Consider the following 23,688-nt stretch of genomic DNA (forward strand, 5'->3'; position numbering starts at 1 on the left):
AAAACTCAAGCAAATTTTCAACTAATTAGGATAAAGAAGTCTAAACTCTTCATCACAGCTCAGTTGATTTGCCCTTTGTTTAAAATCATAACATTCACAATGTTACCTTACTTGTTAGTATAACTGTTGACACGATTTCACTTGTGACATCCCTCAAAAGTAGGACGAGTAGTTTTCTTACATTAAATATTAATAGATATGACAGTTGTGCATCTGAGGTTTGCAACCCTTTTACAATTTCATGTGTCTATACAAAGTTTACCTTCCAGTTAAGTGAGGTAATTTTAAAGCTGAAGAAAGTCGTATTTTATTTGCAAGAGATTAGGAAATGATATTTAGAAAGCATAGCCCAGCAAACGTTGTTGGCATTGTTTATACTGCTGTAGATACAATAAACATAGCTACTGTTGGTCTCACAAGAATCAGGTTGGTTTGTTTATTGCTAGTTTTAAAGATTTATATGTCTATGTATTTTGTCTGTATCTACAGTCTGCACACCAGAAGAGGGCATCAGAGCCCATGGAACTACAGTTAAAGATGATTGTGAGCCTTCATGTGGATGCTGAGAATTCAACTCAGAACCTCTGGGAGAGCAGCAGCCAGCACTCTTAACTGTTGGAACATTTCTCCCAGCCCCAGGTTTAGATATTTAATGCTAAGTGCAGATGGGAAAAACGTGTAGAATACTTTTGGTTCCTTTTATATTCTTTCCATAGGGAGTAACCTGTATTTTTTGCTTTAGAAAACAATGTAAAGGTAATTTTCACTCCCTCCCTCCCTCCCTCCCTCCCTTCCTTCCTTTCTTTCTTTCTTTCTTTTTTTTTTTTTTGTGGGGGTTGTGTTTTGAGACAGGGTTTCTCTGTGTACTCTTGGCTGTCCTGGAACTTGCTCTATAGATCAAACTGTCCTTGAACTCATAGATCCACCTGCCTCTGCCTCTGCCTCCTCAGTGCTGAGATTAAAGGTGTGCACCATCACTCAGCTGTAATGATAATTTAAAAAGGTAGTATTTTTATTTTTTTACTTTAAAATATTTTTATTTTTAAAAGAAGAGAGGCTCTTGCTGCTCGGCTACTCTTACTGACGGGACAGGACTCACCCTCCCTGTGTTTTTATACAGAGCCATTTAAAGCCATTGCTGTCATTGCTCACAGTTCTTAGGGAAAGAAAAACAACACTTCCTGTTGTGTGGGAAAAATGACTTCAGTTTTGTTGATGTGGAATATGTATAGAACCCCAGATGGGCACATCTCCTTCTTCCCAGATTTAGGACTCCAGAGAGAGGGGACTTTTGAGTAATCATAATTTCCTTAAGTTGTCAATGATTTAAAAACTTGATGCTCATTACGACTGTCCTCCTGCTGTGTACAGTGACATAATTGTTTTTAGGTCTCAGAGCTTAGCAGACATTTGCGTAAGTCTTACATAGTCATGTTTCTTCTGCAAAAGAAGACTTTAATAATTCCTTCCTGTCTTCCCCTCCCAAGTTTCCCAGAATGTAAACATTCTCACTGAAACACAGGAAATTAATTTTGAAAATGTGCTAATTACAATCAATTGTTAAAAGGAAAAAGGAGTTTCTTTAAATAGTGCAAGTGTGCTAAAATAAATTTTTATTTAATGTATCCTTGTTATGGAGTTACTTATTTCAGGCTTTAAGTTTGTTTGTTTCTTTCTTTCTTTTTTTCTTGTTCTCTCTCTCTCTTCTGTTTTTAAAGAGTGTAATCCATTCATTCTGGTACTTAGCAGCTACAATTCCTGACATCACCAGACCTGATGGGGGCTGGAGAGATGACTCTGTGGTTGGGAGCGCTGGCTGCTTGCTCTTCCAAAGGACCAAAGTTCAATTCCCAGCACTTCCATGGTAGCTCACAACCATCTATAACTCCAGGGGACCTGATGTCCTCTTCTGGCTTCCATGAGCTAAGGCCCACACATGGTGCATGACATACATGCAGGCAGAATAAACATACAACAAAATAATTAGAAATAGCTTTTTAAAAAAAGACTATCTCCCACAGAAAGGATTAAACATAGTCTGCCTCTGTCCCGTGAAGATAGCAGCTATTCAGCACCCTGACAGCAACATGGTGAAGTGAAGTGGATGATAAACAAGAATCAATGCACTTACCTCAGGTTTGGGTCAGTACCACTGACCTGTAGCAACCTGTGTTACTTTGTTCCTGAGAAATCACGTTCTAGTTAACTTGAGAAGAAAAAGTAAAATTTAAGTTGTACTAAAGAATTTTCTGATTTTAGCTGCCACTTATGTCATAGTGATAAATTTAGGAACAGTTTGCTGTCTAATCTGTTTGAATGAGATGGCTGAAAGGCTTATATCAAGGACTGTAGCCTGTTTAATGAAATACCCAAAAAGGACTTGAAAGAACTGACCCAGCATGAGAGGCTCAAACCATTGTATGCATACATAGTTTGTAATAATTTGTTACTTGTATCAAAAATTGCTGGGCTCTAGGAGTGATGGTGCAGTGTGTAATCCATTGCTGGGTACTTGAAGCTGAGACAAAAGGATTGAGTCTGAAAGGAATTCTTATTACTTCTCTCCTCTTGTGTTTAAAAAGTTTGTGTGTGCGTGCTGTAGTTGCAAGTGATTAGGAGCTGCCTCTGAACTTGGGGTCATTGGAATTGCAGCAAGAACTCTTAACCACTGAGCCACTTTCCAGCCCCTATCTCCCTTTTTTTCTAAAAAAGTAATCATTTTACTTAATTAATTAGTCTCTTATATGTGGGAGCACACGTGGAAGTCAGGACAACTTGAGTCACTTCTCCCTTTCCACCATGTAGGTCCTGGGAAGCACACTCAGGTGGCCAGACTTGGTGGCAGTCACCTGCTGAGCCCTCCTCTGCTTCTCTTGTTAGAGGCATATCAGTTACTTTGAAATGGAGCAGATGTTTGGAAGATCAAGCAATTTAAGTGGACTTAAATTACTTTGATACCAAAACTTTCAAGCATCTAGAGCCTAGTATTAAAAACATCTCTAAATATGTAAGAACGCATGACTGCTCTCTGCCCATCTTTTTATGTTTGCTGAGGCGAAGAGATTTGGATGACAATGTGCAGTCTATTTTTTGTTTTGTTTTGCTTCATTTTGAGACATGTTCTCACATTGTAGCCTAGCCTGACTTGGAGGAATTCATCATGTAGATCATGCTACTTTCAAACTAAGGTTGGCTTTCCTGACTTAGACTTCCATGAGCTGGGATTGCCATACCAGCTTCCAGTGTATAACCTGTATGCTTCTGAATGACTTTTGACATGTCTTAAACTTTTTTGATGGGTTCCTGTTCTTTTATTGGCTTTCTGCCTGTATATGTTCATCAGTACTCGTACCCTTGATTATATTTTTTCCAGTATTGTATTTTAATCTACTAGTAAAATAAAGATTACATCTTTAAAAAAGGAGTAAGCTTTCTTACTATTTACTTCAACATTTGAGGTTTGATGAGGCCAGAAGAAAAGTGGTAAACATCAGAGGTGATTATTTACCAGAATACTTAGAATGCCAGATAGTAACCCAAAATAAACATCTGTTTTAAAATAGATTAACGTACTACAGCTTCCATTTCAGGAGTAATGGTTTTGACTTAAAAATAGACAGTGTTTTTTAAATTAGTACAAACTGAACCTTGCAGTGTACATTACTTATCTCGAACACAGAATGTCCGTAGGTGGGATTGGGGCCCTCAAGGAGCCATGGACATCTCGTCCCTGGAGTGCACTCTCCGCCCTGACCTGACCCTCAGGGAGGAGCCCAGCTGTGCCATATTTTCTCCCTGTCTTTCCTCTGGACCTGACCAGCATCCTCTCACTCTCCTGTTTTCTTTTCCTTCACATTTGTAAATACTAGATTGACCCTGGGCTCATCAATTAGATTTTCTCCCCTCTTGTCTTATGTTTTATTGTCTTCCTGTTCCCCCTTTCCTCCCTCCCCCAAACAACCTCTGAGATAGGGTATTCTACACAGCCCAGGCTGACCTTGCATTTATTCTATAGCTGAGAATGACCTTGAGGTTCCATTTGTGTATGTGTGTTTATTCGTTCATATGTGCATGCAGGTGTGTGTGTGTGTGTGTGTGTGTGAAGATGTTGGTCCTCTGGAAGAGCAGCAAATGCTTTTAACCACCTGAGCCATCTTCTCAGCCATCTCCTCAGTTCACTGAACCTAGAACGTACCAGTTTAGCAAGCTTAGTTGGTCAGTTAGCGCCAGGGAGCCCCCTGACTGCCTCCCCAGCCCTAGGATCACAAGGTGTGCATCACCAGGCTTTTTCTGTGAGTGTTGAGGATCTGAATGTAGGTCCTTAAACTTGCAGAGCAAGCACTTTCCCAAGCTCAGACTTTAAACGTTTGATTCTCCTGCCTCTACCTCCTAAGCTCTGGGATTAGAGGCATGCACCATCACCTGGTTTATGCTATTGGGAGATTGAACCCAGGACTCTGCATACCAGGCAGGCCTTGTAATGGCTCAACCACATCACCAGCCTCCGAATGCTTTCTTACATCCTGACAAGTCCCACAGTTTTATTTTAACTCGGACTGCCTTCCCGCATTGTGAACTTGTTTATCCAGCTGTCTACATCTCTGTCGGTGGTTTAATACACATCTCATGAAGTTCTTGCTCTTTATGAATAAGCCATGCTGCTGCGTCTGTGTCTCCCTCACTTCAGCCAGTGGCTTTTCTGTCCTTTCACAGCTTCCAAATCTTGGAGCATTCTTTTTTTTTTTTTTTTTTTTTTTTTAAATCTGGCAAGTTTTAGGAGCATTTATCATGTTTACAGAAATGCCATCAGCATAGAAAGTTTCCTTATTGTTTTTGCTTTACTTTTTTTTTTTAAAGTCACTGTATGTCTCTTCCTAAGTAGATTATGTTGCTACAATTACTTCCCAGGAGGAGAAATAAGCAATGTTAGCCCCTTTTCCTAAGGTCCCAAGGACAGCTTCATTCTGCTTGAGTTCACTCTGGAGAACCAATGAATTTATTGGGGTTACCTAAAGGGGTGTGGGTGCCCCATCTCTTAGCAAACTGCACCTGGAAAACCTTTACCCAGCAAGGATGAGGGTATCCTTATAGCTGCATAGATGGAGCCCCCTCCTCTCATCTTCCGTGGTCTATCTAACACGTCTCAGAGGCCACATGCAATTAAGTGACAGTTACATACACCAGGCAGTGAGGTGGCTAGATACTTAGGTGATGATCTTCTGGTCCTCCCCCTCCATGAGGTGGTGTAAAAAGGTAACAGACCCAGCTTGGATAATCTCTTTGCCGGGGGTACAACTGAACTCTCTAAGATGGCAGTTGATTTGCTTGGATGATAGTCACTCATAACAACCAGGCTGGTCTCGAATTTAGAGGTCCACTTGCCCTGCTTCTGGAGTGCTGGGACTAAATAAAGATGAGGAAGACTCTCACTGCAGCTGTGGCGGGCTAGAAGTTATAGTTCTCTTGTCTCAGGCCCCGAGTGCTGGGATTAAATATATTTGTCACCATACTTCTTCACCTTGCAAAAATTAGTATTCATTTTAAAGTGTGTGTATGTATGTATGTGTGTCCATCTGTTCGTCCATCCATCCATCCATCCATCCATCCATCCATCCATCTATCCATCCATCCGTCTATGAGATAGCTCAGTCAGAAAAAGTTCTGCCAAATAAGCAAATGAAGACCTGAATTCAATCTCTAGCACCCAGATAAAAAGATGGACATGCATGATGGTATATACTTACAAGTCTGACAAAGACAGATGGTTCACAGGGCTCTTTGGTCAGTTGGCCTAACCTGTTTGGTGTGTCACAGATTCCAGTGAGAGTTCCTGTCTCAAAAATCAAGGTAGAGTTGGGGATGGTGCCTTACATCTTTAATCTCAGTACTCTGGAAACAGGTAGGTGAATCTTTGTGAGTTTGAGGCCAGCCTTGTCTATATAGGGAGTTTGAGACCAGCCTGGGCTACATAAGGAAATCCTGTTTCAAACAGCAAGGTAGTTTAATGGAATAGCATCTTGTTTCCCATGATTTTTGGGGGTGGGGTGTCCTGTTCAGAAAGTCATTCTGTCTCATTTATTTGAGGCAGGATGTTCAGTTTATAAGTGTTGGAGATTGAACCTGCAGTCTTGTACATGTCAGGCAGGGCTGCAATCTGCCACAGAGCTATGTCCCCAGCCCTTACCCTTCTCGTGGTGGAGGAACTATTTGTAGCGTTCCTGTGGCATATGTTTGCCAAGATAAATATTCTCAGCTTTTGTATTAATTTCTTTTATTTTTGAAGTATATTTTCACCTGGGTGATACTTTTTTTAAAAAAGCTCTTTGAAAATGTCACACCATTGTCTTCTTGCATAGTTTATGTTATAATTCTTATCTTTAAATAATGTGTCATTCTCTGGCTGCCTTTAAGACTGTCATTATCTTTAGTTTGCAGTAGTTTATACTTTGTCCAGTGTGTGTGTGTGTGTGTGTGTGTTTATTTTTGAAACTGGCTGGGATGCCGAGTATTTGAGAGTGGTGGTTGGTTTGTTTAAGAAAGTGCAGGTTCTGCTGGACAGTGGTTGTACACACGTTTAAACCCAGCATTTGGGAAGAAGCAGAGGCAGGCAGATCTCTGGATTTGCAGCCAGCTACAGATCAGGTTCCAGGACAGCCAGGGCTACACAGAGAACCCTGTCTCAAAAAACAAACAAAAGAAGAAAGTGCAAGCTCATGATCTCTTTACCTGTTTCTTTCCTCTCTCTTCTTTTTCTCCTACCTTAGAGAACTTAAGGCCTTTTTTTGTGTATGTTTTATTATTTGTTTTTTTACTCTACATAAATAAGAAATGGTTAATTGTTTTTATTTATTTTTATGTAAATGTTTATGACACATGTGGGTGGGGCGTGGGGGTGGGCTGCAGAGCCCAAAAGCGGGCGTTGTATTTCCTGGAGCTGTATCGTAGATGGCTGTTAGCCAGTGTGGGTGCTGGGAACTTAGCTCGGTCCTCAGAAGAACGACAATCGCGCGTAACACAAGGCATCTCTCCAGCCCCTATGTTGAGTGATTTTTTTTTTTAAAATTCAGGTATGTAGGTGTGTGTGTGTGTGTGTATATGTGTGTGTGATTCTCATGTGTGCATTCTGTGCCATGAGTACAAAGAACAACTTGGAGGGTTGGTTTTCCTCTCCACCCTTATGTGGGTTCTGAGAATCAAACACAGGTCCTCAGACTCCCAAAGCTATTACTTTACCTGCTGAGCTGTCTTGTTGGCCCCTTGAGTACATTTTATTAGCCTTTCTTATAGTTAACTTGAACTATGCCATTTGTCTAACTAGGAGCAACTGTAAAGTAAGCTTTGATCTTAACATATTTGGGCGTCTATAGTTGTTTTATACCTTGGCCTGTGAAAGCTAGCTTATGGTTATTGGTTATCGTCATGGTTCCTGTGGCTAGTGCTAGAAACTTAAGTGGGAACAAAGAGAGATTTAAGAAAGACAGACATAAGTAATGTAAAGCCGGGATTTACATTGGATGGGCTGCACATTCAGATGGAGGTGCACCAGCATCCTGGATACTGAGTGCTTTTGTTGTATACAGCATGAAGGAAGACGTGGGCTATCTTACCTTGGTAGGTAGGGGAGTGTCTGGGAGCTGTTCATTCAGTTATCAAGGAGGAGGAAGCTTTACTTCACACTTTTTGCAGATACTGTTTTTAGCTAAAGACCAGCCATTTCTTAGCATTTGCAGTTAGACCAGGGGAAGTGTTGCCCTTCCCATGAATCTGAGGCATTGGGACATGTCATGAATGCTTGTTCACATAGAGACACACTCACTCTGTACAGCTTTTTTTTTTTTTTTTTTTTTTTTAAAAAGTTTTTTTTTTTAATATCTTTTTTTTTTTTTTTTTTTGGTTTTTCAAGACAGGATTTCTCTGTGTAGCTTTGGTTGTCCTGGGAACTTGCTGTGTAGAGACCTCAGAGATCTGCCTGCTTGTGTCTCACAAGTACAGGAATTAAAGGCATATACTACTTAGATTAATTTTTATTGCTTTAAGATTTTTTTATTTATATGAATGCACTGTAGCTGTCTTCAGACATAACAGAAGAGAGTATACAGGTTGTGGGCCATCATGTGGTTGCTGGGAATTGAACTCAGGACCTCTGGAAGAGGAATCAGTGCTCTTAACCGCTGAGCCATCTCTCCAGTCCCTATTGCTTTAAATTTTGTCTATGGATGGGTAAGTGTACATGTGTTAGGCCAGAAGTGGAGCTGGAGTTACAGGTGGTTGTGAGCTGTCTGACATGGATGTAGAGCATCAAACACAGGTCCTTTGCAAGAACGGTATGCTGTCTTCTAAGCTGGGCCATCTCCCCAGCTCCTCTTCGTGTGTGTGTGTGTGTGTAAAGATTATATGTATGAATGTTTTGCTGAATGTATGTATGTGCACACATGCATGTCTGGTGCTCTCAGAGTTTGGAAGAGGCATCAGATCCACTGGAATTAGAGTTATAGATGGTTGTTATCAACCATGTGGGTGCTAGGAATAGAATCTGGGTACTATAGAAGAGCAGTGAGTGCTCTTAACCACTGAGCTATTGCCCCAGCTCCTGGTTATATATTTTTTTATGTTTGTTTGTTTGTTTGTTTTGTCTGCTTGTTTTTAGAGAGGGTCTCATTATGTAGCACTGGCTGTCCTAGAACTTACTACATAGACCAGGCTGCTTCAAACTCACAGAGATCTGTCTGCCTCTGCCTCTCAAATACTGGGATTAAAGGCTTGCTTATATATTCTTAACAGATAATTTTTATTTGGTTATTCTTTTCACTCCTAAGGTAGTTTTATTGTCCTACAAAGAGGCAAATTTATTTTTTTTTGTACTCTTATGCAAAAGGTGGAACCCTTTGGGACTCTGCCTTGAATAGAAGATTTTTCTAGGTGTACCCTCACGCTGGTCTGTTTTTACCTGTTCTTTTCTGTTTTCTGGTCATTGCAAATACTCAAGGCCTCCAAAATTCCTCAGGGACTTTTGGGGGTGAAAACCCACTTTCTGCTTTGTAACTTAACAAAGTTTTTAACTTGTAATCTAAAAGAGTCTCTTTTAGAAACTCTGACTTCTCCAGACGAGGGTCTCATGTGGTTGAGGTTGGCCTCCAAATCCTTCTGTAGCCAGGGGTGACCTTGAACTGGTCTCCTAATTCTGCCTTCCTAGGGTCAGGGTTACAGGTGTACACCGCCTTGTCTAGTTCCAGTTTGGTTGATCTTCTTCACCCCTTTTTGTGCTACTTAGTTTGTGGATGTCCTGAAAATGAAATGCCATTAAGATGTTTTTAAGAAACCTATCCAGATGAAGTAAAATGTTGTGAGCATTTTGTCTTTTGAAGGGCATATGGTCAGGTGACCATACTTTCGGAGTGTACCTAGCAAACTACATTGCATCTGGTCATGAATTGTATTTCTGGGAGGTGCATAATACTTTTGATCCATACTGAATTATAAGAAAGTGAAGCTCATCTGTCAGCCCTGTAGTGTGATGTAACTCACAGCCTGTGGTGTTCCTCATAGAGGGGGAAAATCCAAGAAGTATGTTATCCAGGTGACATCATTGCAAATAAATTAGAAGTGAATACAGAAGGTCACATGTCTTTAAGAGCTGGCCTTGCAGAGCCAGAGGGCATTGGCTTCCAGGTGAAAATGGAGGTCCTTTTCAAAACAATGACTCTAATAAAGGTTATGTAATACCAGCTGTCACCTGTACACTGGCTTCTCATCATTTGTCACAGGAGAATTCTTTTCCTTGGGTTTTTTTTTTTTGGTATATTTTCAATTATAATCATTTTATTATCTATTTGTTTATAGAAACAGTTAGGATCTCTGAGATTCTCTTCTGGAAACTGTGTACTTAATATTTGTGATAACAAGACTCATGATACATTGTCTCCAAATAATTCACTGCCTCTTAGATCATAGAAATTCATTTCCTAAGGACTTTTCAGAAATCTTAGCCTTTTGGAAGTCTTTCTAATGGCTGTATAGAGAATCTGTGCCATATTTTGAATTGAAGGCTTAAACAACTTTCCATACATTTTGTTTTTGTATGCAACAGCCCCTTTAGGTAAACATTTGGGCTTATAAAGTACTCATCTTGTTAAATCCTGAATGACTGAGATGTTTTAGGTTCACAGTAGTAGGCTGGCTGGCTCTGGCCAGGCTGACACAGCGACCTTAGGGATGTGTGGCCATGGACAACGTGTTTCTGTTGTTTACTGTTTTTGCTTTCTAGTGACTTTATTTTCTGCTCAAGGGATTTAGTATCTGTTCAGATAACTTTCCTTTTAAAGGCCACATAAAGTAATGACTTGCCCTCTAATCTTAGCCTTGAAAATTTCCCAGACACTAAGAAAGCTGATGTCTAATGGACTCTCATTCGAGAATACTACTCAGTGGTAGGCAGTCAGTGCTGTTTGAAAATTGTGCATGAATACAATAATCAGCCACTCCTGGACCTTGCCTGTGTGATGCTTTTCATGTCATGTCATTAAGACCCTGTGTAGTTCAGACAGGCCTTCATGAATAACATTCCCTGATTCTGAAAGAGAAAAACCCCTCAGCGTGACCCAGCCTTATCTGAAATAACACATGTCTCTTGGGTCCAGTAAGAATGTTTAGATATTGATGGATTCTGTAGGGAAAGACCTACAGTTAATTTATCATTATTATTATAATTTTATGAGCGTGAACCATCTTCCCAGGATATAATGAAGAACCATCAGTTAAAATAGCTAGACTTAGGAATGGAGAGGTGGCTCAGCCATTAAGAGTGCTTGTTGCTCTTGCAGAGGACCCTGGTCATTTTCCAGCACCACATGGTGGCTCATTACCACCCCTAACTCCAGTTCCTGGGTGTCTGATGTCCGCTTCTGACCTCCATGGATGCCAGGCATACATGTAGTGCACACAGATACACACAGGCAAAAAAACCTATCATACACATAAAAGTAAAATCTTTAAAAAAAAAATCTGGGTGAATGACATCATGGATGAAGAAGTTTAATGATTACTGGCATGAAAAAGTTTGTGGGACTGTATTAATATGTATAGTAAGGTGTATTCATGAAGGAGTAGAGAAAGTTTTTTTCTCAGATGTCAGGTCTCCAGTTGCTCTGTGCATGTCCTTTGTTCAGTATCCATGGTAACAGAGTTTCTTGGTGAGATCCTACCTAGGCATCCTGTTGTTTCTTTGAAGTCGGCAGAGAAAAATCACATGTTGATATCTCAGTTTGTTTGGCTTATTTGTTAAAAGATAATGTTTTGCTCTTTGCTGCTGAATCCTTAAGTGTAGAGAGGTGAAACTCCAATTACATATTCATAATTGTTGGGCTGCAGCAATGGCTCAGTGGTTAAGAGCACTGGCTGCTCTTCCAGAGGACCCAGGTTCAATTCTCAGCACCCCTCCGACACCCTCACACAGAAACATATGCAGGCAAAATAACAATGAATATAAAAAATAAACTACCTTTAAAAAGTAATCATAATTGTTTCTTGAAATCTATTTTAACAAGGTTAAATAATCTTGAAAGTTGTTTTGAGTAATTGGAGTTTTTCCATGGTTCCAGAAGAAATACTTCATTCAGTTCTTTTCCTTGAGGCTCTGAAACAGTTTGTTCTTCCTTTTCCTGCAGCAAGAATTATGAATTTAATATCACAATTCAGTGTTAATACATAAAACTTTCCCATATTTGGACCCTTAACAGTGGTGAATAATATGCCTGACTGTAAAATGGAAAAAGTTGAAATTTTCTGTTTGTGTGTTTTGAGCTTAGCAGAGGTATCACACACTGGGAATAGTAATGAAAGACTATGGCTTATGCAGTGCCTTTGTGTAAGGAGCCCATATAGACACTAAGGCATTGATCTTTTAACACAGTACTCGATTGTAACTTGAAAGGTCATGAGTTACTGCTGTTACAAAAAGCCAAAAAGATGGAAGGACGCTCCAATTTACAAATACTGCTTTAAAAAGTCTACACAAAAAACTCAAAAGTTAGTGGAAATTTTTGTAGCTTATATGGCGACTTTTTAATGCTTTTGCCATTTTTTTCTATCTGTAAATATTTTCAACACAGAACGTTCTTTAAATAACAAAGCAGGATTTACCTTTATCCCTTTACTTTTTCTTGGCCAGTAAGGCTTGAAAACCGTTATGGTTTCCAAAGTTTATTTGATGGAACAGTTTTTTTGTCCTGAATCTAGAGGCACTTGCCTCCTGTGTTAATATGGTTTTTAACAATTGGTTTTGAGTATAGTAGTCATGTAGTATAACTTTCAATTCTTTTGTTCTCTAGGTTTATTCTGCAGTCCAAGGAAGTGATTCACAACCAGCTGTTAGACAAACAGAAAATAGCAGAAGAAAAAATTAAAGAGCTGGAGGTATGTATGCCCCAGCAGCCATAACCTTTCAGGGACAAAAGTGGTAATCCCCTTGTGTTATATGAAATGAAAATATGGCCGACACGAGTCTAGGTCATAGTTTGGTTTTACCTAATTTGTCCTAATTATGTTAAAACTGTGGAACAGCCATATCTATGACAGTATTTGAAGGTAAGAAGCAAAACTGTTACTGGACAGTGGTGGCACATGCTGTTAATCCCAGCACTCTGGAGACAAAGGCTAGCCTGTGAGTTTGAGGCCAACCTGGTCTACAAAGAGAGCCCCAGGATAGCTAGGACAGAACTACTCAGAGATGCCCTGTCTCAACAAACAACAAACAAACAAACACACAAACGAACCAGAAAAGAAAAAGAAATAAAACTTAAAAAAAAAAAAAAAAAAAAACCTGTGGACAATTTTAAAGATAAGGTGTTGATCTGAATGTATTTTCTCTGCTGCTTTTTTTTTTTCAATTTATGTATGTATGTATGTATGTATGTATGTATGTATGTATGTATATTGGTGTTCTGCCTGCATGTCGGTGTGAGGGTGTCAGATCTGGGAGTTTCAGACAGTTGTGAGCTGCCATGTGGGTGCTGGGAATTGAACCTGGGTCCTCTGAAAGTTTAGTCAGTGCTTTTAGTGCTCTCAACCCACTGAGCCATCTCTCCAGCCCCCTCTGCTGTCTTTTGATGGACAATTTCTTTAAAAAAAAAAGTCATAAACAAAAGAATAAATTTAAAAAACTATAAACAAAAGGGCGGTGCATTGTTTAAGTAGTAGGTCCTGGCCGATGGGCAGACTAACGGGCAGTAGGACAGCTGCTAGAGGGCCTTCTGTGCTGTTCTTTTACATGCAGTTCTTTTATCTGAGATAAGCAGTAATAATTATTAATTAATACTTAATAAACAATCTGAGGGATGTTGTGTGCACCAATGAGGAAAACAAAGCTTTAAAACTTGGGTAAGAGATGCTAGAATAGGAAAGTGCAGGGAAACTCAAGTTCATTGTTCAGGTTTCCTCACGTGCTGGAACCAACCGTTGATGGGATTTTCTTTGGGGCTTTGGAGAAGGGTTTGTCCTGTATGTCATAGAGGTTACAGTAGACCAGAAAATTGGCTGTTTCTTAGGCACCAAGATTTTCTGTGATGAGGGTGGATACATCATGATCTCATAGGTCATGTGATCTAATTTCTGTCAGTACTATTGAGGCAGTCAGTGGTTTCGACTATGACTCAATCCTCTGCTGAACTGGGGAGACAGCCCCTCTAGTCTGTGGGGATTTCTCAGGGGCACTGATCTAGTGTGGCCTTGGAGCATGTAGTATCTAAGAAACCTAAAGATTTCTTAGTCTTATTTTAGTTTGACTTTTAATATATATGTATATAATTTTTTTTTTTTTTTTTTTTGGTGATGGGGGATTTTGAGACAGGGTTTTTCTGTGTAGCCCTGGCTGTCCTGGACCTCACTTTGGAGACTAATATGGCCTTGAACTCAAATATCTGCTTGTCTCTGCTTCATGAGTCCTGGGATTAAAGGGCAGCATCACCACTGTCCAGCGTGGCTGGTAATTTAAACTAACTTAATATATTTGTGTAAAAGATACAATGTAAAATAAATAAAACAGAAACCATAAGGAAACAAGCCTGTCAGCCTGTAGTACCCAGTTGGTTGCTACAGCCTTTATGCCTCCCAGCTGCTTTGCACTAAATACCCCTCCTGAATACCCCTCCTGCAGCTATCACTCAGGAAAAAAATGAAATAATTGAAAAACCCAAATCAACCCATTTCATATAGGTTAAACAAAAAAAATTTTTTTGCAGCTAGGTAAATAAATCTAAAAATTGTCCTGATGAATAAATACCATCTGTGTGTGCGCGTGTGCGTGTACACGCACACACATGTGAGAGCCAGAGCTCACTGATTTAACTAGACTGACTGGCCAGTAATCCAGGAATCCACGTCTGCTTCCCCAGTCCGGTTGGTACAGGTGGACACCATCGCACCTGCCTTTTCCACACAGGCGCTAGGGATCTGAACTCAAGTCCTCATGCTTGTATGGCAAGCACTTTACCAGCTGAGCTGTCTCCTCAGACTCATTTGGTTAATCATTTTATGGAAACAAACCAGAACCGAAGCCATTAGTACAAGTTTACGTTTTGTTGTGTTATGGTTTTGAGATTGAGTTTTCTCTAATTCATACTGGCCTTTAACTTGGCATGTAGCTGAAGGTGACCTTGAACTCTGAACTTCCTGTCTCTACTTCCCAAGGTCTGAGATTGCACGTATATGCCAACATTCTGGCTTTTGAATATTTTAAATGATATATAAAGCTAGATTTTAAATTGTTAAGCAGTGGTTATTGTAAGGAAATGATTTAGGGCATATAGATAAAATGATTTTTTTCTTCCAAAATTGTATTTATTTATATGGTGATAGGGCATGCATATGCTATGGCTTATGTGTGGAAGTCAGGAGAACTTGCAGGAGTTAGTTGTCAGGCTTGTTAGGCAGTGCCTTTACCTGCAGAGAGTCTTGTTAGTGTGAGATTTCTGTTTTATATAATCTGTGTTGAATAAATTATAGGTATACATTGCCTATTTTGTGAAAAAATAATTTGTATATGTGATATGACACGGGTAGAGATCAGGTGACTTCTGAGAGTTGGTTCTGTGGTTTAGAGATCAGACTTAAGTGGTCAGGCTTATGTGGCAGGGTTATACCCCCTGGTCTTATCTTTTTACCTTTTATACTTAATTTTCCAAGGGGCTGGGTTTAAAGGCACACACTTAATCCCAGGAAGGAGGCAAAAGCAGACAGATGTTTGTGAGTTCGAGGCCAGCCTGGTCTACAGAGTGAGTTCCGGGACAGCCAGGGCTACACAGAGAAACCCTGTCTTGAAAAAATAATTTTCAAGGGGGTTGGAGAGGCAATAAGAGCCTGCAACAGTGGGAGAAATGCAAAACAAGAAACCAAATACAAATTTACAACGTTAAACCAGGCTAGTGATAATTATCAAATGACAGAGAATAATGTTTTATTTTTTAATGTATATGTGTGTATATACATATTATGTGTGAAAATACTTATACTGAACAAAGTTGAAATAATATATACCGAGTTGTTCATGTAACACTTGGAAGAATACAGGAAAACAAGATGATTATATTTTCATGTTTAATTTTTTTCTATTTAACTTTTTTCTTTTTATTAGTGCAGATTTATTATTTTTATAATATAAATAACATGTAAAACTAAAGAGCTGAAAGAAGAACTTAACACCCTACAGACTGTTTAGCCCGAGTAGTTTTCTATAGACTTAATTAATCCCCCAGTGCCCGTTAGAACTGAGCAATGCGCTAAAATCATCTGTGGCAGCGGTAGAGTGTGCATGTGTGTGTGCAAGTGCCCATGGAGTTATGGGTGGTTGTGATCTACTTGATGTGGGTTCATAAACAGCCAACACCCATCACTCTAATTCTGTAAGAAGTTGTACTATTGGCAAAATGCTTTTGAACGGTATCGTGCTACATTTAAGAGTTCATCAATTTAGTAGCTTTTTAAAATTCACAGCCTTCAATTCACTGAACAGCTGAAAACAACCTTGAATTTTTTATTTAAAACTTTCTTATTAGTTTTATTTTATTATTTTATGTGTATGGTATTTTGCCTGCATATATGTCTCTATAACATGTATGTGCTTGATGTCTGAGGAGTACAGAAGAGGTGCCAGATCCCCTAGACCTTGAGCTGGTCATGGGCTGCCAAATGGGTGCTGGGAATTGAACCCAGGTCCTCTGTGAGAACCAATGCTCTTAACCTCTGAACCATCTTCCATTCCCAACTGTGAGCTCCTGAATGCTGAGGTTACCAGCATGTGTCACTATATTCAGGTCCTTAGCCATGCTGGTGATCCATCCCAGGACCTTGAGAATACCAGGCAAGCATGCTACCCTGAACTACATCCCCAACCAGTCTGCAAACTTTGTGTAATGTTGATATTTCAGCTTCCCCAGTGAGCTACCAGTGCTCTTAATATATAATAATGAATTCTTTCAGTTTACCTTGTCCAGGGCCATCAGAGATTTGCCCTCTGTGGCAGCCATGATGGACAGCTATACGTAGGCCCTTGTGCAGGCACTCTCTTCTCTGCTCTCACTGTTGTAGGCAGGCTGGCCTTGAACCCTCTGAAGTGCTGGGGTTACATGCACTCACCACCTTGCCTGACTTTAAGTAAGCTGTAAGTGAGCAGAGAGAATGGAAACTGTGCCCCGTTTACTGTTAGCAAATGTGAGGACTTGAGCTGTCGGGTGACCAGGAACATGTTCAGTAATATGTCGAAAAGGATCTTTTCTCTGAGCGGGAGGCTTTAGCACCGACCTTAACATTTTCAGAAAAGCATGCTGAAAACAGTCTTACTGTCATCCAGGCTTTGTTGGCGCATAGGGAGCAGGCAGAGAAGATACAGTGTCCTTGAAAGTTCAGAATAGTAAATGACCCATTGGCTTCACTTTAAATCATCAGCCGTATCATTAATCTCTAGTAAGAGATCTAGACTGTCCTTTGAGGCTCTAAAGTCAAGAACGGATTTCTCTAGCTATGGGAGCCCTAGGTGGCTTCGTCCAGTAGGAAGCTATTGTTTGGCATAGACATTATTTAATGACCTGTTATCAGAGCTGCTTCATCTTGCACTCTCATACGGTTGAGATGTCATCTTTCTTTAAGGCTCATGAGTCAGCTGCTGTAGCTGTAACTATAGGCAGCTTCCTCAGCCTTTACAGCTAGAGAGGCTGGCTTTGGTTTGAGGGCTTATGGCGGCTGGTTTGATCTTCTGTCTAGACTGCTCGAGTTTCCTCCGTCATTGTGAAGGGTGCTGTGCTTCTAATTCATGTGCTCCCTAGAGGAGCTTTTTGCATCTCTGCCATTTTCTTCTCCATTTACAACCTGGTTGTTGTCAAAAGTGGCCTTTCTTTTGGCTTATCTCAGTTCTGGTTTGTATGTCTCATTAACTATGTTTAACTTTCTATTTAAAGTAGGTGGTGTTGGACTCTTCCTTTGACTTGAACACTTAGAGTCTTTTGTAGGAAGCTCTTCACACCCAGAGGTAAATACTGTTGTTTCAGAATAAGGAGGCCTGGGAGAAGAGAAAAAGGGGAGAAATAACCAGCCAGTAGACTTGGTGAACACAGTCATCTATTACATTTGCCGTTTTATATGGACATGGCTTGTAGTATTCTAAAACGCTAGTGACATCAAAGGTTCAGTGTTGGCCTAGCAGTTAAGAGCACTTCAGCACCCATGTGGTTCATCACAGCCATCTGCAACTCTAAACAGCCTTCTCATGCACTGCACAAAGGCGGTGCACATGCACATGTAGTCAGGCACAATCCTCATACACTGAGAGTAAAAATAATTAAATCTAAGTTTAAAAAACTAGTTATCAAGCTTAGATCACCAATAACAGTTACAATAATGAGAAAGTTTGAAGTATCCTGAAAATTACTACAATGTGTCATAGAAAGTTAGCATATGCTGTTGAAGAAATGCTGGCAGTGTACGTGCCCAACACAGCCCTGTAACAAACTTTGGATTGTTAGACAACGCTGGGGTCAGTGAGATGGCTCAGCAAGTAAAGGTGCTTGCTGCCAAGCCAGATGACAATCCCTGGGACCCACCCGGTAGTAAAAGAGACCAGTTCCTATAGGTTGTCCTCTTGACCTCCACAGGTACGTGTGCACCTGCACACATGTGTACCCTCCCACACATGTGTGCACCCTCCTGCACACACTAACTGATGCACACATGTGTACCCTCCCACACATGTGTGCACCCTCCTGCACACACTAACTGTAAGAGAACAAGTATATGAAGGGAATGAAGTAGCTCTAGAACAGTGACATGACATGTGTGCATTTCCCATTCTCCCTGTAATCCCTGTTTTTAACAGCAGTCACCACATGCTCCTAGTTTTCCTGAAACAATCCTTATGTTCTTTTTTAGTTTTGATTTTATTTGGTTTTGGTTTTTGGTTTTTGGAGACAGGGTTTCTTTATATAGCCCCGACTATTCTGAAACTTGATGTGTAGACCAGGCTGGCCTTGAACTCAAGAGATCCACTTGCCTCTGCCTCCCCAGGGCTAGGATTAAAGGTGTATGCTACTTCAAACTTCTTCTTATGTTCTTTTTAACTTCACACATTAGTAGACTGTTCCTTTAGCCTAAAACCCACTTGTGCACTTGAACAGACTCAAATTAATTGTAATAATCTTTCTGCTTCTGATTTTTCTTCTGTTTATTCAGTTAGTTGATGAGAGGTTCGTGGGATCTCCTGTAGGGGAAGATGAATATGTCTTTCATCTTGTCAGTTTAGTGGGCAGTGGTACTTAAAGGCAGTGAGTCTCCATGGTTACTGCCTGCACAGCTCGGAGTAGGTTTTATATTTTTAGGAATGTCTCAGCTCTTCTTAAGGAAGCATCTCACTGATTTCTGGTATACATTGTTGTCAGAATTTTATGTCCATCTAATTGTTGTTAATTTGTCTTTTGTCCCTTGCTGCATTTCACAGGTGCCTTTCAGGATCTTTGGCTGGTATGGACTGTTGGCTGGCTCTTCTGGGTTCTGTCCAGTTGTAGGCACATCTGTATGCTCTTTGCCTTTACCATTTCCTTCTCTTTCCAACAGGGTTTCCACCCTTCCCACCACCCTGGTTAGCTCAGAATGAGACTGAGGAAATACAGGCTTCTGGCCCTTGGCCTAGTGCCACTTCTGACGCAGGGATGCAGTATTAGGGTTGTTGAAATACTTCCCTAGCCCAGGCTGTGAGTAAAATCCAAAACATTCTGAAAGAAGAGTGATTTGAGAACTGGATATGAGGTGTCTGTGATGCCGTACTTGGCTTAGCTCTGGTCCCTGATGAGAACATATTTTGAAGGAATTCCTATGATTAAGGAAAATTTACTTTGCCCATTGAGGGTAATTTTTTCCAGAGCACAGGTGGCACCTGGATGGATGTCCAACTTTGTCATAAGTATTTCATTTTTGAGCTGGCATTGGTTGTGATGGATCTGTCTTTGGAGATCACTGGAGTGTTTTAAAAACATTAAGCCTGAGGACTGGAGAGATGGCTCAGTGGTTAAGAGCCTGCAATGTTCTTCACCAGGCTGGGTTCAGTTCCCACTGCCCTCGGCAGGCTGCTCACATTGCCTGTAACTGCAGCTCAAGGCAAACTGTCTAGGTCTGCATGCACTAGCACTCACATGCACACCTCCCTCCCCATACACACGTAAGTAAAAGTAAAATCAATCTGTAAAGACTCCACAAAATTAGTGATGGAGTATACCCATTTCAGCTGCTTGTGTAATTCTCTTAGAACCCGTTACACTTTTAGTCTAATTATTTATTCTGTAATGAGATACAGAATTGAAGAAATGTGTATTAAACATAGTTTAGTGGTTATAAAGAAAATACCCATATAAATTATAAGGCTGAGAAATCAAACATGGACAAGACACCAGAGGTATCCTGGCATGTTTGTTTCCCATTCCCCAATTACACTGCCATTTCCCTTGCCCTCTCCACAGGGAACCACTACCCTGACCTCACAGAGATCCTCCTGCCTCTACCTCCTGAGTTCAGGGTTTAAAGGCATGTTGCTACCATGCCTGGCTGCTAGCCTACCTTTTTTTTTACTTTTCTTTGTATTCCCAAGACAAGGCTATCCAGCTTCCTGTGTAGACCAGTCTGGCCTTGAACTCAGAGATCTGCCTGCCTCTGACTCCTAGTGCTGTGACTAAAGGCATGTGCCACCATGCCTGGCTTGCTTGCTTGTTTGCTTTTTACCACCCTAACCTTTGAGGTAACTTTTATTTTTCTTTCTTTTTTTTTTTTTTTGGTTTTTCAAGACAGGGTTTCTCTGTATAGCCTTGGCTGTTTCATTTAAAAAAAAAAAAAAAAGATTTATTTATTTTGGGGCTGGAGAGATGGCCCAGCACTTGCTGCTTTTGCAGAAGACCTAGGTTCAGTTTCCAGTATGGCAGCCCACAACTATCTATAACTCCAGTTCTAGGGACCTGACATTCTCTTTCAAACTCCAAAGACACCAGGCATGCATGTGTTACACATATGTGTACACAGGGAAAATACTCTTACATATAAAATAAAAAATTTAAAAATGTAGAACTTTTAAAAAACTTTAGTTTATTATTTTAAATTATTTGTGTGTATGTCAACATGAGAGTTTGGATGTGGCTATGTGTGTATGTTTGTGTGGGGGTGTTGGTGTGTGTATGTGCATGAGAGTTGCAAGTTCCTGAGGAAGCCAGTGTCAGATCCCCTGAAGCTGGAACTATAAGTACTTGGTGGTGCTGGGATTCAAATTTATATCAGTGCTTTTAACAACTGAGCCATCTTTCCAGCCCCAGCTATTTCTTCATGGGCCCAGAGACAGTCGAGCCATTAAGTGTGCTGGTTGCTCTTCTAGGGGATCCGGATTTAATTTCCAGTACCCACATGGTGGCTAACAGCTTCATGTAACTTCATTCCCAAGGGATCTGATGCTCTCTTCTGGCTTCTGTGGGCACATGGTACATAGGCATACATGAAGGCAAAACACCCATGCACATAGAATACAAATTTTAGTTTTATTACCTGTGAATGTCTCCTAAAAATAATATTAACTTACCCTCTTCTTGGCCTTTATAAACAAAGTCACTCTGTATTTTTTTGTTTGTTTGTTTCGTCAGCTTGGTGTGTGTAAAGTGCTTGTTTCTAAGATGATTTGCTCCTCTTCCCTGGTGTCCAGTATCACATTATGTAGAAGTGCTAGCAGGCGCCCGTTCTCATCCGTGCAGATCTCAAAGTGCGACTGTTTATAACACACTCTTGCTGGGGAGGGGCTTCACCCCAGCAGAGTCTGAGTCCTAGAAATAGTAAATGTGTCAGAAATTCATTCCACAAACTTCTAGCCTTCCGGAGTAGCTAGATAGAAAGGAATTTAATGGTTTTTATTATTATTATTATTATTTTTAAATACAAAGGCTAAATTCCCAATTACATTGAGGTTTCAGATGTAACTGGTCATTTCTTCAGAGAATGCCATTTGCATTCTCAGCATTTACAAAAGTGGGTGTTTGTTTCAAAATAATCTTTGGCTATTTAGAGTGTCAGTGGTTGGAAATCTCTGTAAGATCCCTAAGTCCTGATGTCGTGAGGCAGAATGTAGCTGCAGGATCATCTGGCTTGCCTTCAGAGGTAGTGTAGCCGTAGTCCCTCAAAGCCCACATGTACTCTTTGCTTTGATCAAGTGTTCCCTATGTCAGTATCCCAGTGCCTTTGTGTGTATTTGTTGTGATCCCCTTACTAAAATTTGCCCAAATAGAAACTGTATATTTCCTATCCCCAGTAGAAATATTTTTGGTCTAAGGAGAATTTAGATGTGAACTGTTCAAATGGACTGTTTTTTGGTTTTTCAAGACAGGGTTTCTCTGTGTAGCTCTGGCTGTCCTGGAACTCACTCTGTAGACCATGCTGGCCTCGAACTCAGAAATCCGCCTGCCTCTGCCCCCCAAGTGCTAGGATTAAAGGCGTGTGCCACCACTACCCAGCTGGACTGTTCCTTTAAACTAGATAACTCTACCTATCTGTCAGATACACTTTACAGGTATTTTATATGCAACATACCTTTGATTCACTCTGTTCCTTGATGGTGTGTACCTTTATTTTATGGTTAAGGTAAGACATTTGCAGTAATTAAATGTGCATTGCAATGATCCCAGAGATGAGCTTCCTGCATATTGATGCATGAGGTACTTTTCCTCTAATTAGATCTAATAGATCAACTTTTAGGGAGCTTTGTGTCCTTCTTGCAATGTTTGAGCCCATATCAGACCCCCTTTTGAGTGCTTCAGAAAGTTAGTGACCTCAGCCTCGGCTGTTACATACTTTTGTGTCCACTCATGAGTACAGGAGCCGTACCTTCCTCATCCCTGTGCTTGAGAAATCTTAAGATGTTTCTCAGGCTCCATAGAGGCTTGTTTGTTCTGATAATATACTTCTAATTTTCTTTCACGTTAGTGAGCAGCTCCACGTGGCAATGAGGAATCAGTGACTTCACGTACTCTAGTCCTCGCTCTCTCAGCTGCCGTCCGTTCTTATGGACAGGTGACCTCCAGCTTCAGGGGAGAGCTGCTGCCCAAGCAGGTTCTGGGGTACACATCTATAGCCCTGCCATTCTGGGAGGCAGAAGCCTGGGGATCAGAAGTTGAAGGTTTTCCTTTGCTACATGAGTTCCAGGACAGCCAGGGCTATGTGAGATCCTGTTTTAGACAGACAGGCAGACGGACAGACAAACAAAAAAGGTACTGGATGGGAAAAAGCCAGAGTGTTCAATACTCAGTGTAGGGAAGACCACATCTGTATTAGTAAGCGTGTTCATGGCATGACGGCATCTCCTTTCATATTTTTGTAGCAGTCGCTTACGTCAAAGAGATGTTCATATGATGCTTGAAAGTGGCTCAGATGAGGGCTGGAGAGATGACTCATCACCTTGAGTGCTTCCTATTCTTCCAGAGGACCCTGGTTGGGTTCCTAGCACCCATGTCAGGTGGCTTACAACCACAGTTGCCTAAACTTCATCTCCAGAGGACCTGCCTGTATTCACATGCACAAACTCACATGGAGACACATACACACCAGTGTTTGACTGCACATGCATGAGTCAGCATACACAGGAAGATGCTTCATTCATTTGTAGCACTTTATACGGTCTTCCAGATTACACAACCTTTAGAATATTGACATGTTTGTCTCTGTGTTCAACAAACACTGATAAAGAATTAGATTTCCTTGACTGTACATGGACATTTTATAAATTGTATCTTGTTAGTTTGTATTGGTTTCAAGTCATTTGCTGATGTAGATAACTCTGGTCTTTGTTGAAACTTTATTCACCATTTTAATTTCTTGTGCCATTTAAAAATAGTTTTGTTATATTTCATTTATTTATTTTTAAAATTTATTTATTGTTTTCTCATGACAGGATTTTTCCAGCCAGACCAGGCTGACCGGAAACTCAGATCTCAAACTGCTTCTGCCTCCAAGTGCTGGGATTAAAAGCATATACCACAATAGCCAGCCCTTCTCTCCCACTCTATATTTCATTTATAAATAGAATGTTTCAGGTTGGTTTTATGTTGCTAATTATGATTAAATGGAAGAGGCTCTCCAATCTCACTTTGTCTTCCTTTCAAACAATTCTCTCACCTGCCTCCTGCAGGAGAA

General features: G+C 40.5%; 1 protein-coding gene across 2 annotated transcripts in view; it reads left to right on the top strand.

Annotated features, from left to right (window-relative positions):
- Nucleotides 1-23,688, top strand: part of Pfdn1 (prefoldin subunit 1) — a 50,517-nt gene that overhangs the window by 8,891 nt on the left and 17,938 nt on the right. Inside the window, exons 3-4 of one of the 2 annotated variants that reach the window (XM_076912796.1) lie at nucleotides 12,327-12,411; nucleotides 23,447-23,626. In XM_076912796.1, the coding sequence (XP_076768911.1) occupies nucleotides 12,327-12,411; nucleotides 23,447-23,578 (217 nt within the window). In that variant the 3' untranslated portion in view covers nucleotides 23,579-23,626. Of the gene's footprint in view, nucleotides 1-12,326; nucleotides 12,412-23,446; nucleotides 23,627-23,688 lie in introns of those variants that run through there. The other variant, XM_034517613.2, reaches the window with a different exon arrangement.

This window comes from Arvicanthis niloticus, chromosome 14 (genome assembly GCF_011762505.2).
Source record: "Arvicanthis niloticus isolate mArvNil1 chromosome 14, mArvNil1.pat.X, whole genome shotgun sequence".
Lineage (NCBI taxonomy): Eukaryota > Metazoa > Chordata > Mammalia > Rodentia > Muridae > Arvicanthis > Arvicanthis niloticus.